The sequence below is a fragment of the Gallus gallus genome, chromosome 2, assembly GCF_016699485.2.
Source record: "Gallus gallus isolate bGalGal1 chromosome 2, bGalGal1.mat.broiler.GRCg7b, whole genome shotgun sequence".
Taxonomy (NCBI): Eukaryota; Metazoa; Chordata; class Aves; order Galliformes; family Phasianidae; genus Gallus; species Gallus gallus.
This window is the reverse complement of record NC_052533.1, coordinates 128,303,817-128,315,012: the sequence shown is the minus strand read 5'-3', so window position 1 is coordinate 128,315,012 and position 11,196 is coordinate 128,303,817. Positions and strand designations below refer to the sequence as shown.

General features: G+C 44.9%; 1 protein-coding gene and 1 long non-coding RNA gene across 5 annotated transcripts; one reads left to right on the top strand and one right to left on the bottom strand.

The window, feature by feature from the left end:
• Window positions 1–841: 841 nt before the first annotated feature.
• On the bottom strand, window positions 842–2,273 carry LOC121109666. Its single transcript, XR_005857877.2, has 2 exons — window positions 2,095–2,273; window positions 842–1,637 (listed from the first exon to the last, which is right to left on the bottom strand). It is a non-coding gene; the product is annotated as an uncharacterized LOC121109666 (long non-coding RNA).
• Window positions 2,274–2,384: 111 nt separating this feature from the next.
• Window positions 2,385–9,167, top strand: ZNF706 (zinc finger protein 706). 4 transcript variants are annotated; one of them, XM_025147347.3, is made up of 5 exons: window positions 2,385–2,491; window positions 4,947–5,031; window positions 5,198–5,334; window positions 5,946–6,053; window positions 6,681–9,167. In XM_025147347.3, the coding sequence occupies exons 3-4, from the start codon at window positions 5,200–5,202 to the stop codon at window positions 6,039–6,041; spliced, it is 231 nt and encodes a 76-aa protein (XP_025003115.1). In that variant the 5' UTR covers window positions 2,385–2,491; window positions 4,947–5,031; window positions 5,198–5,199; the 3' UTR covers window positions 6,042–6,053; window positions 6,681–9,167. The 4 variants fall into 4 exon arrangements, with proteins under 4 accessions (XP_025003115.1, XP_046782453.1, NP_001091000.1 ...); XM_046926497.1 differs by having other exon boundaries at window positions 2,385–3,087; NM_001097531.3 differs by lacking the exon at window positions 4,947–5,031.
• The last annotated feature ends 2,029 nt before the right edge of the window (window positions 9,168–11,196 follow it).

Below are 11,196 nucleotides of genomic sequence, written 5' to 3'. Positions count from 1 at the left end.
TCAAAATGTCAGGCGGTTCGTAGCAGGGAACGGTGGCTGGGGACACCAGTCACTTTAAAGTGAGATAGCTCAGACTAACTAGCAACTAAAGTCAAGTGCCAACAAATTGCTGTTGAGCAGAACAGGTATTTTGATATAATGCCAGAAAGTGCATCTCTGTCCCTGAACAAAAGACGATGGGGACATAGAATTCAAAGAGATGCGAAATAAGCATGACAGCAACTAACAGTAAGGACTACCAGACAAGTAAACAAACAAAATGATTAAGAAATAATCATACATAATTCCACCCTTTGTTCTTAAACTTATCTGTACGCAAAGTAAGACTGCACTAAAAGATGTGGAATTTCTTATGCTTCTGTGATATAAAGCTCTCTTACCACCATACTGTGAGTGACTCCAGCTCTTCTCATTCTCTCCTTTTCAGCCTGCTGTTGTTCACCACACCGATGCTTGGCCTTTAATTAGAACATTATTTCTGATCAATCAAGCCATCATAAAAGGAAAGACCTTCTTAATTATTTACTTGCTTATTTGAACTGTACTTAGGGGCTCCACAAAAACTGAAATGCCCAATCTATAGCAAAAGGAGCTGTCTCCTCTCCATGTGACATCACTACACATTTCATCAGATTCTAATGTCTGAAGCATTTCTGTAAGGCTGGCCTTGGGCACAATGGTAAGCTCCTTGCATTTGGTCTACATTCAACTACAGAGAGATATTACTGATTTTTGTTTTATTTTAATGCAGAATATTTGGTAAAATCCATGGGGTTTGAGAGTTTCTTTGAAGCTAAAAAAAAAAAACCAACACTCCAACAATTAAAGAAGCGCACAGAAAAACAGCAGAATATTTCTATTTATTTGCAAACACAACGTTTCAATCTAAAGGGTTTTTTTTTTCTTTTTAATTTTAACTTTCCTTCATGTACTCTGGCTTGCTTTACCTCACACAGGAGTAGCACAAAGCACAGGAAGTCCACGAGCCAGATAATCTGCAGCTACAACCACTTCATTCTGACACAGCTATGCAAAGCATCCCTCACACAGCCAGCTCTGCCTCTCCACCAGCTCACCATATCCGCCCCGCGTCTCTCTGCTGCCCTGCATGCGTACGTGTAAATAATCCCCTTGGTGTGATCAGTTGGCTTCATGCAGTGAATAAACTGAAAAATCATTCAGAGCAAATGGGGAAATTTACTTCTTTATTTTCATAACAGTAACGCCAACTATGGGGACTCATTTTTTTTTTTTTCCCCCACAACGGGTTTGATTTCCTAATGGTCCCTTTGCTGGGGTCTTAATTGCAGAGCAATGATTTGGGCAATATAGGAACCCATGCTGCAGCACAAAAGGCAACAGACGAAGCAGCCAGAGGGAAGGTTGTGGTCCTCTGTGCCGCATGAAGAGCTCAGCTCTGCCTGCAGCAGCAGCAGAAGGTTCAGAGAGCAGCAAGAACTCAGCGGTCAAGAAATCCACATTACTGGAAATTCCCATCCAGTCAGACGTGCAGCAGTGCCCAGTGCGGGGACACGGCCCCGGACAGCAGTCTCTAGCACCAGTGCTGAGGTCAGCAGCATTCCTGAAACAGCATCAGCCAGTAGAAAGGCCACTTGGTTCACCTGGCAGTCTTCTTTCTGAACAGTACAAAACCACATTCTGAAAGCCACCTGCTTCCAAACCGCCCACCCTTCACCACAACCCCACGACCCAGCCAAGTACTGCTGCAGAGATTCTCGGTTACTTCTCCTGTCTCTCAGAGGGAAGGGCACACACCAGTCATCCAGCCTGACCTCTGTAAGACGACAACCCAGCTAACTCCTGTGTGTGCACACAGGTGACACAGGAGCACCCCAAGGCTGCAGGCTCGCTACCAACCCACAGCAGCTGCCATCAAGGAGCAACAGAAGGCTGTGTTGGAGCAGGAGAAGGTACATCCTCAGTCTCTCCTGTTCCTTGTAGGTGTGCAATGAGTGAAGACACGGACTCCCGGCCTTCCTCTGGGACGCGTGATGTCAGCACAAAGCCACTGCTCCTTCCCCAGCCCCACTGGCACCTCAGCTCGTGTGACCCAGCACCCTCCCAGCCACCTACCAACAGCCTTCCCCTGCACAGTCTGCCTTGTGCACAGCCCTGTGCCCTTTCCACCTGACGAAAACCGCGCTTCCCTCCACTCAGCACGTTCTTTCAATCTTAACTCCCCCGAGTTTGTGACCCCGCACCCTGCCCTCAAACGGCCCACCTACACTCTCCAGACCGCCCCGCCTCAGCACGGCTATTGATGCCGCACTGCCCGCGTTATGTAACGGCGCGGTGCCGCCATTGGCCGCCGAGGTCGGGCGGTGCGGGCGCTGAGGTGGGGCCGCGCATGCGCGCTGGTCGCTCCCCTCCTCCCTCCTCCTTCTCTCAGGCAGCGGCGGCGGCTGCGGCGGGGCCGCGCGGAGCTATCTCCTCCCGCTCGCGAGGGCCCCTAGGCCGCGCTCCCAGCCGGGTGAGGGGAGCAGGGCGGTCGGGGAACGGGGCCGGCTGGGGTGCGGGGCCGGCCGGCCTCAAGGGGATGGGGGCGGCCTGGGCGCAGGCGCGGAGGCCTCCCCACCGCAGGCCTCGGGCCCCGTGCCGGGCTCCGCGAGCGAGGGGTGCGGGCTGCAGCCGCGCCCGCCGCCTTCCCGCGCTCCTAAGCGCCCCTCAGGGAGCCGTGGGGCCGGCGCGGGCTGCGCGCTGCGATGCTGCGGGCGATGCTGCGGGCAGGCCCCGGGCAGGCCGGCCGCGGAGCTGGGCCTCGCGCGGCTGGCGGGGCAGCGGAAGCAGCTGCGGCGCCGCGCTCAGGGCCCCGGAACCGCCCGCTCCGCTCCGGTTACTGCAGGGAGCGGCCTGCGTGGGGCACCGAGCGCTGCGGTCCCGCTGCCCGCAACGCGTGCTCTCGTTCCGCGGCGCGTTGCTGTGCGTTCCCGGGCGCTCGTGCTGCTATATTTCAAAACAGCGGGCCGGCGTGCTGCGCTCCGGGAGGGTGTGCCTGACAGGGGGAGCAGCGCTCGTCTGTGTTGTGCGGACAGATTTAGGGCTGTGGATGAGCTCTTCTATCCTAAAGTGCGTTTACAAAAAGATTTTTAGTTGCTTTCTTAGTATGCAGATAGTTCGAGTAATCTTAATTTTCCAGTAATTAAGTATTCGTTCCGTGTGTTCCAGCTTCATTAATGTAACCGGCAGCATTTAAATGCTGCTGTCTTTTTGGTTGCAGGCGTCACAGGGAGGTTATGTTTGAGCAGATGTTTGTGTTTCCTTGTTTGTGTCTTAACTGAAAGCATCAGCTGCCCGATGGAGGGTCCTATGACTGAGCTGGTGCAATGTGCGAGTTGTGCTCTTTTCAAGGGACCACTGTATGAAGTTACACACAAATGCTTTATGGAAATTTGCCTGTCAGGAGACCTTCAGTTCAGAAGGATTTCCATAACGCCAACAAAACAGAACCAGAATAAATTCCCCGGTTCCTTTTAGTGCATGCAAAGCAATTGGCAATACCTCTACTTCTTTCTGTTTTTTAATGCGGTTGTGGTGTTCCTGTTGAGCCAAGCTGTGCAGGAGCAGAGTGAGGCCCCAGCTGGGATGTTTCGGTGTAACTGTAACATCTGCTGAAACTCCTGATAGTGAAACACGGGCTGGGATTTTCAGTGTAACGCTTCCCCCTGCATCTCATGGAAGCTGTGAATGCCACGTGTATTTCTGTACGCTTGTTAGTAAAACTGGTGTTTTCTTGCCTTCACGTAGTCACATAGAAGGATAATAGCTATGGAGTTACTTGGACTTAGGAATTTCTTTAGGGAAAGTGATGAGGGAAGGCAAGGGAGTACTGAAGCTGTAGTGTGACCCTTCTCCAGAGGGCTGGGTAGTGGTGCTATATACCATGGAAAAAAGAGACTGTGGCCTGGGTTTGCAGTGATTGCAAGCTGTTTTGGATCAGGACTGTCATGCTTGGGGTTGAGCACTGTGATGATTTCTGTCCAGGAACTCATGCAGAACTAGTGAATTTTCCATATGCAGACGAGGTTTCAGAGAAGCTTCCATTTACAAGAGCTGGAAGGGCTTTCTGTGCTGGAGCTCAGTCTGCAGGAGGGTGAACAGTGTACTCAGTGGAAGGCCTCTGTCCTTGTGGGAAGGACTGCGTGGCAGACCAGTTGTGTCCATGCAGTGTGTTCTCCTGAGCTGCAGACACAGTGCATAGAGGGGCGATAACCAGCCAGCCAACCTGTTGGGAGCAGTAGGCCTTCATAGTTGTCCTCGAAAAATCAGACTTCAGTAGCCGTCCTGTGCTTGTGTAGTAGTAAGCCTTGCTTTTCTGTGAGCCCCACAACTGGATTAGGCGTGGGACACGAGGGACTGTAGGAAAGATAATAGCTGGAAGTGGGCTGCTGCCTTACGTAACTGCATTCTGAATTCTGTTCTGTTGGTGCGCCCGAATCCTGCCTGGCGTCTGCTCTGGGGGTGGGCTGTGAGCTGAGCTGGGTGTCCTCGTGGGCTGTGTGCGGGTGGAGCACTCCTACTGGAATCTGCTGCTCTGCTTCTCTGTGAAATAAGGCTTTTGTACCTTGTTTCTGTTCCTGGTAGACCTTGTAATGGCAGGTGGCAATGGTGTCAGCTTCCTTTGTGCTTCTGGGTCACGTAGAGTAGTGTCTTCTGGTGGAGACAGCTTTATGTATTTCCAAGAAGTATGTAGGTATGCCTAAAATCAGCTGAAAATTGCAAAGGGTGGTCACCTCTAAAAACAACCTTTGATAAAGAAGGATGATGCATCATTCTCAATTCCAAAGCAGATTACAAACAGGTACACCAGAAGACAGTGATACAGCTTGGGGAATAGTGATAATTTCCTTTTCTTGAAACCTATTGCAAGTTCCAGAAATAAGAATTGAGTGGCTTCGTTAAACATTTTTCAAATTTATGTGTTGAAGCTTTTTAAAGGAAGAAGCCATAGAATGGACTAGAGAACTCCTGTGTCTCTTTAGAAAACTACTGAAACCAGAAGGTCTTCACAAAGTAAGGAGCTTGAACAGATGCCTGTTGTGTATGAATTATGGGAGCTGTGGGTCAGAGTGCAAGGGCAGAGCACATGGCTACTTACATTCATAGTTATGACTTCTGAGTCAGCTAGCAGCAGTAGTTTCTCCCACTTGCAGACTAAATGTCTTCTTTCTGTTTGTAGATATGGCTCGTGGACAGCAGAAGATTCAGTCGCAGCAGAAAAATGCCAAAAAGCAAGCTGAGCAAAAAAAGAAGCAAGGACACGATCAGAAGGCTGCAGCCAAGGCTGCTTTGATATATACCTGCACTGTCTGTAGGGTAAGAAAAACTGAAGCCAAAGTATTATTGTACGCAGGTCTGTCTCTAGACTAATAATTGAGATATGGGAAATGGGGAGAGGCCATGTACTGATCTGTTTCACGTAGTTTTCTTGCCTTTTGAATTGCGAGGATCGATGGGCACTGTTAGTATGCTGTCTAAAGTGTAGAAGGTTTGAGAAGACTTCCTGATCAACCCCTAGGTAGGCCAGTTCCATCATACAGAAAAGATCTTTCTGTTTTAACATCCGTGGTTATCGATGTTAATGTAGAGAAGGAAAAGTGATACTACGTGGTGCCAAAAGCTTTAATGCAAGTTCAATATACACTAACTTCTGTTAGAATAGATGTCTGGAGTGCTGTTTGGGTTATACTTCCCATCTGGTTGTTTTTCCTGTGCACGTGCCCATTTTGGAGCTGAAGGATTAATTTGTCATTTTCACTTAAATGATCAGTTTTAGGATAGGTTAGGATAGATTTGTTACTTTGAGGGTCTTAGTTAGGGTTCCAAATTAGATTCACGAGTAAAATAAAACATGGGGGGATAACAGGTTTTGTACTATCCTGTAGCTCTTACACTGCACGTAAAGTTAAATGTCTCTCTTTAATCAGACACAAATGCCGGATCCCAAGACCTTCAAACAGCACTTTGAAAGCAAACATCCTAAGACTCCACTTCCTCCAGAACTGGCTGATGTTCAGGCGTAAAGATATCTACAGGTCATTACTTTTATCAGATAATCATTTAAAAATTAAGGTATATTATCACTTGTTTGGGTTTTTTCCTTCCCCCACTCACTTGGACTTGAAAGATGCCTTATTTTTAATATAAAAATTAAGTATAGGTTAAAGTTATGCCTCTGAACTGTTGTTACGTGGTTGAAATGGTTGTCATTGCATGGAAGATCTCTTGAAAGGAGGTATTAACATTATTTGCAATGCTCGTCCGTAGAGTTGTAGGAATACTTTATTCTTCAGTTACTGCTTTGAAATGTTTGCTTCCACAGTTCTTGCTTGGAACAAAATATTTATAATAAATGTGCCTGTTGTTAGAAACCATGTAATGAAAGCAGAATTGTTTAGCATATTTCTAACGATTCAGCCTTTTTTGTTCCTGAAGTTATGCAAGTGAATGCAGATTTTTTTTTCTGCATTCAAATAGAAAATGTAACCTCTATTTTCTCTCTAGAAGGTCTCTTAACAGCCAGTTGTTAGACTGTAACTGAAACAAGTTACAATTAAAGGCTGAAATAAGGTGAAAACCAGAGTCGCTGTATTTCTTTCACTCTAAAGTAAACAGCGTTGTGTAACAGTTCAGCTTAACTAAGTTATTCTTATTTTTTATAGGTGAAATCATGGCACCTATTGACTCTTCTACTGTCAGACCTTACATAACAAACCTGCAGCTGCTTTTCTAAAACTGTTGATCAGCAAAAATGAAGGGGCTACAGAAACATTCATATTTTTATGCTGTTCCCTCTTGGGCTTCATGCAAAGACAATTGTGTAAATGTACAGTTGTGCCCTCTTTGGAAATCCTGAAAAAAAATCAGTCCATACTTGTTATAAAAACAAAAATTTTTTTACAATTGTAATTATATTGATGTTCATATTGTGTAAAATAACTCATTTAATAAAGTAGTACTTTGATTTTACAATATCACAGATTAAATGCTTGTAGAAGTTCTGTTTTAACTTTCTGCATTATCTGCCTTATAAAACAATAAAAAGACAAAGTGGAATCTTCCCCATCCTGCTAAAACACGAGCAGTATCATTCCACTGAAAGTAATGTACATTACAGTAAATTAATTTTACCGCAAGAGGGAAGCTGCTCAGATTGACTGTTCAGTGTGGTGCCTGCTTGAGCTCAGTCACTCATTTCAAGTTACTGACTCGAGAGGCACAGCAAGCTCCCCAGAGGCTGCATAGTATCCTGAGACTTTGTTCTACGGTTTTGTCCTGTGCATTGGAGTCTATTACTACAAGCCATTTCAAATGGGATTCCTGTACTGTGAGGGCTCGAGCTAGTTCCTTAGAGTCTTGCACTGGAGAGACTCTGGTTAGCCTTGTGATCCTTAATAGTTGGTAGTTGGCCGAGGCAGCTGAGAGGTGGTAAAGTTTAATGCTTTTGGGTATGCTGGCTTAAAAAATGCTCTCAAACATTAGTTAAAAACAATTCTACTCGTAGTTGAGAAATTAATTTGAGAAGATTTGTGAAGTTACTTGAGCAGTCAGCCACAAGTGCTCACCCTCAAATGCATCTGGTCATTTTAGTAGCAGCTCTTCAAGAAATACGTAGAATAGCCAGCCATTAATAACCTTTCTTTGCAACGAGCCTAAAATAAGCCTGTTGGAAAACAGCCAAAGTAACTGAAATGATATGGCTAGCTTAAGAAATTGCATGTGATTAAAGTTGCATTGACAAGAAAAAGCTGGATAATAACTCTCCGGCCAAGAGCATTTGAGAAGCTAAACATAATTAGCCTTTAAGTGTTCTGGGCTCAGTTCTAATCCCAGATGTACGGTGCAGAAGTAGTGGAAAAACATCTGATTTGTTCTGGAGGATCTGCTGTACAAAAAAAAAGCAACCTATCTTTGGCATTTGGAGGGGGTTTATTTAAGAGCTTTCATTTAGAACTCGCAGTGAGAAACACCACTGGAATTGCTGTGATTTATTGCTGTTACAAGAGACGTAATAATCCTGGCAGTCCAAGTAACCCTTACTACACAGCAGGACTGTACATCTGACCCTCACATGGCTTCCTAAAGTCTAGGACCATAGTCTCAAAGACTCATTCACTTAAAAGAATGCACTTGGTATTTTATTATATAAAGTCAAAGCCTTTGTCTTCGTCCACTCATTTGCTTTTTAATGGTACTTCTGTGAGACTAGCTTCCTGTCCTCTTTGCTGTGACAGTTTCTGTGTAAATACTTACTTTGACATGAAGTTTCTCTGTATTATAGTCACTCCAGGATAACCTGAATACCACTTAACTTTTATAGATAACGTTGTTCTCCTCTGCGAGTAATCCACTACTGCACTTGTACACCTGACATCAGAATGTAACCCTTCATTTGGTTTTCTTTAATGTTATCAATAAGTATATCCCGACAACCTGGTTCCCACAGAGTAAGAGATCTGCTGTATGGAGGAGAGGTACTTAAATGTTCTGATGCTGTAGTTTGTCTAAAATACACTGAGTGCAAATGGATAAAGGTGTTTCTTGCACTGACCGGTAATCAGTAATCTGGTTTTACTCTGGAAAATGTTCTGGGATGTATCCCTGTAGTTTGGTCTCGAGGTGACGTATATGTTCTATTCTTTCAATTCAGATTGTGTAGCATTAAATAAAAAGATTTTGTTTCGTAAACACTCTCTCTCAATGAGCATTGAAGAGCTGGAAAGCTGCATCAGTAGCAGGATGGTGAAGTTAGAATTGTATTCTCAAGACTGTACGATGCTCAGTTAGAAAACACCATATGAACTGATGTTTTTTCTGTGTAGCTTGTAGAAGGCAAGAGTGATCCTTGGGTCATTAAGGCCCCTCGTTACAGTAGCTGCAATCTCAAATACAGGAACAAGTGAAATCTATGACTGAACTGTTTTAAAGGCTTTATGAGTGTAGTGGGGATGCTCTACTAAATGAGGGAATAGTTCTTATTTAGGATATCTGTGATACTCCTTTTACCTAAAAGGTCAGACGAAGGGCTGGGAGTCCTTCACCTCTTCCCGATCTGAAGAACGACACCCTGTTATCTGGCTAAAGACACAGTTGTGCATTGTAACGTGTCTGATTAAAGAAAGATAATAAAAATCAAATGTAAAATGTCATATTTTCTGCCTGCTTTTAAAAACAACTATTACTGCACTTACCAAATGAATGTCTTAGCTGTGGACAGTCCTGGGGCTTGAAGCCATCTACCTTTAAAAGAAAGGAAAATCGACATGCAAAGTTTCCCATGCTCCCATGAGAAAGATTCATCTTCGCGTAGCCACGGTTTTTAGGTGAAGTATTGTATTGGTATGGATGCCAGCTGTCGTGGGTGCTTGTGGAACAACGTTAACAAACGACTGGGGATTTTCAAAAGCCTGCCTCTCTTTTGGGAATCTCTGAATTGCATCTGAAATGAAATTTTTAGCAGGGCTTACGATGTTTTTAAAAAATTCTGTCTATTCCCTGCGAGTGTGGTAGTGTGTGGAGTAGCAGTGAGGTCAGCTCGGGGTCTCACAGTAATCAATATCAGCAGCTTTGCAATTTGCATTGCCCACACTTACAGAGGTAACGCACAGACGCTCGGATTTAGCCTCTCTAAGAGATTCAGGTTTCTTGCTGTCAAAATGCTGTGTGAAAAATCTGAAATAGAAGGGGAAGGCGGTTGCTATGTATCCTTAAGGAGAGAGCTGGCTTTATGCAGTGCTCTTGGAACGTCCCTGGAGACTGTTCCCTGTGGTTATTTGCTCTTAAGCTGAAAACACTTCAGCTCAAGTAAAGCTAATGACCAGGGGCTGTTTGCAAACCACATAGTAATGAAGGAATGTGTAGCATTTCTGTAAACTGTGTTGAAGTATTTTCCTATCTTGATAAAATGAGGTAATGGATGGAATTTCTTTTATCGTCAGTCACCGACAGGCTTGAGATCTGTTTTGTTTCCCGTTTTCACAGAAGAAAGTTGGGGGGTATCTGGCTTTCCTAAAAGGACAGTCTGGAGGCTGACCGGTGAGGTCAATCAGACTTCACAAAGTAGAGGCCAGCTTGTGCTTCTGTCTGCTCAGCCCTGTTCTGCTGTACGTAAGGCTGCAGCCTTCATTTACCTATTTAGAATCTGGTAGGTTTTGCAGTGGACTTGGAATTCAGCCCCAAAAATCAGCTTTGAATGTGTATACGGTGTGTGATTTTCCATAGAGTCATCAGAGATGCTGCTGTAGTCCGGCACAGTGGAAAGGTGTGAAGTTCTGCCTAGAATTTTCCTATTTTTTGAAGATTATTTGGAAATTGGCGCATTCTCTACTGCCTTTTTCACATGGTCGAGGTACAGTAGACACAACGTGAGGGAGCTGTGTTATCACGGTAGTTTTCAAAGGTAGAGTAGGTTGGAAATACATTTTCTACAGTTCTCTGATGCATCTCTTAGCAAAGGGGTTTCTGGGGAAGGATGAATCAGCATTTGTCCCAACATCATTATCCAGCACAAGTCCATTCAAACAGTCTCAAGTTTTCCAGGAAATACAGCACAGCTGTCCTCTGAAAAATACTGTCCATAGCATGGATGGAGATCAGTACAGCACCGATGGTGTGGTGAAAATATTTGTGTGTTCCCTGTGCTTAACTGTAACTAAACTGCAAACAGTGCAAATACAGTAAGTATACAAATGTATAGTGTGCAAATACAGAGAAGTAAGGGCTAAGGGAAATCTCTAAAAGATACGTAGTCCATCTCCTTGCTCTGAGGTTGGGTCAGTTGTGCTGACTCTAGAACAATTCCTTTTCTTTCTTGTTCTTAAACGCTTCCAATGAAAGGGATCCCATGACTGTGTAAGCAGTGTGTACCACTGTTGAACCCCCACAACTGGAGGCTCTTGCAGTAAAAGTTTATCCCTGCTAGTTTGGTGAATTATTTACTGGTACTGGCCATAGATGTGATGAATAGTGTCCTCATTTGAGCACCACTGTTATGCCCTTATAGTCTTAGCAGTAAACCCAGGTAATTCATGCTCTTCATAGTACATCTTTTAAGTCTAGAGATGGTGCTCTCCTCTGGGTCCTTCAGTCTGGCCATGTTAAGTCATGTTGTCCAAAATGTGACCCAAAGTGTTGACAGAGGCCAGTGCAGTGTAGAAATGGGACTTGAAGACATCAGTT

What these genes read in the sequence shown, in the direction of transcription:
- ZNF706 (NM_001097531.3), top strand. Translation starts at nt 5,200, where the DNA reads ATGGCTCGTGGACAGCAGAAGATTCAGTCGCAGCAGAAAAATGCCAAA. An exon ending in ATACCTGCACTGTCTGTAGG is followed by an intron (nt 5,335 to 5,945) that starts GTAAGAAAAACT and finishes CTCTTTAATCAG; the next exon opens with ACACAAATGCCGGATCCCAA.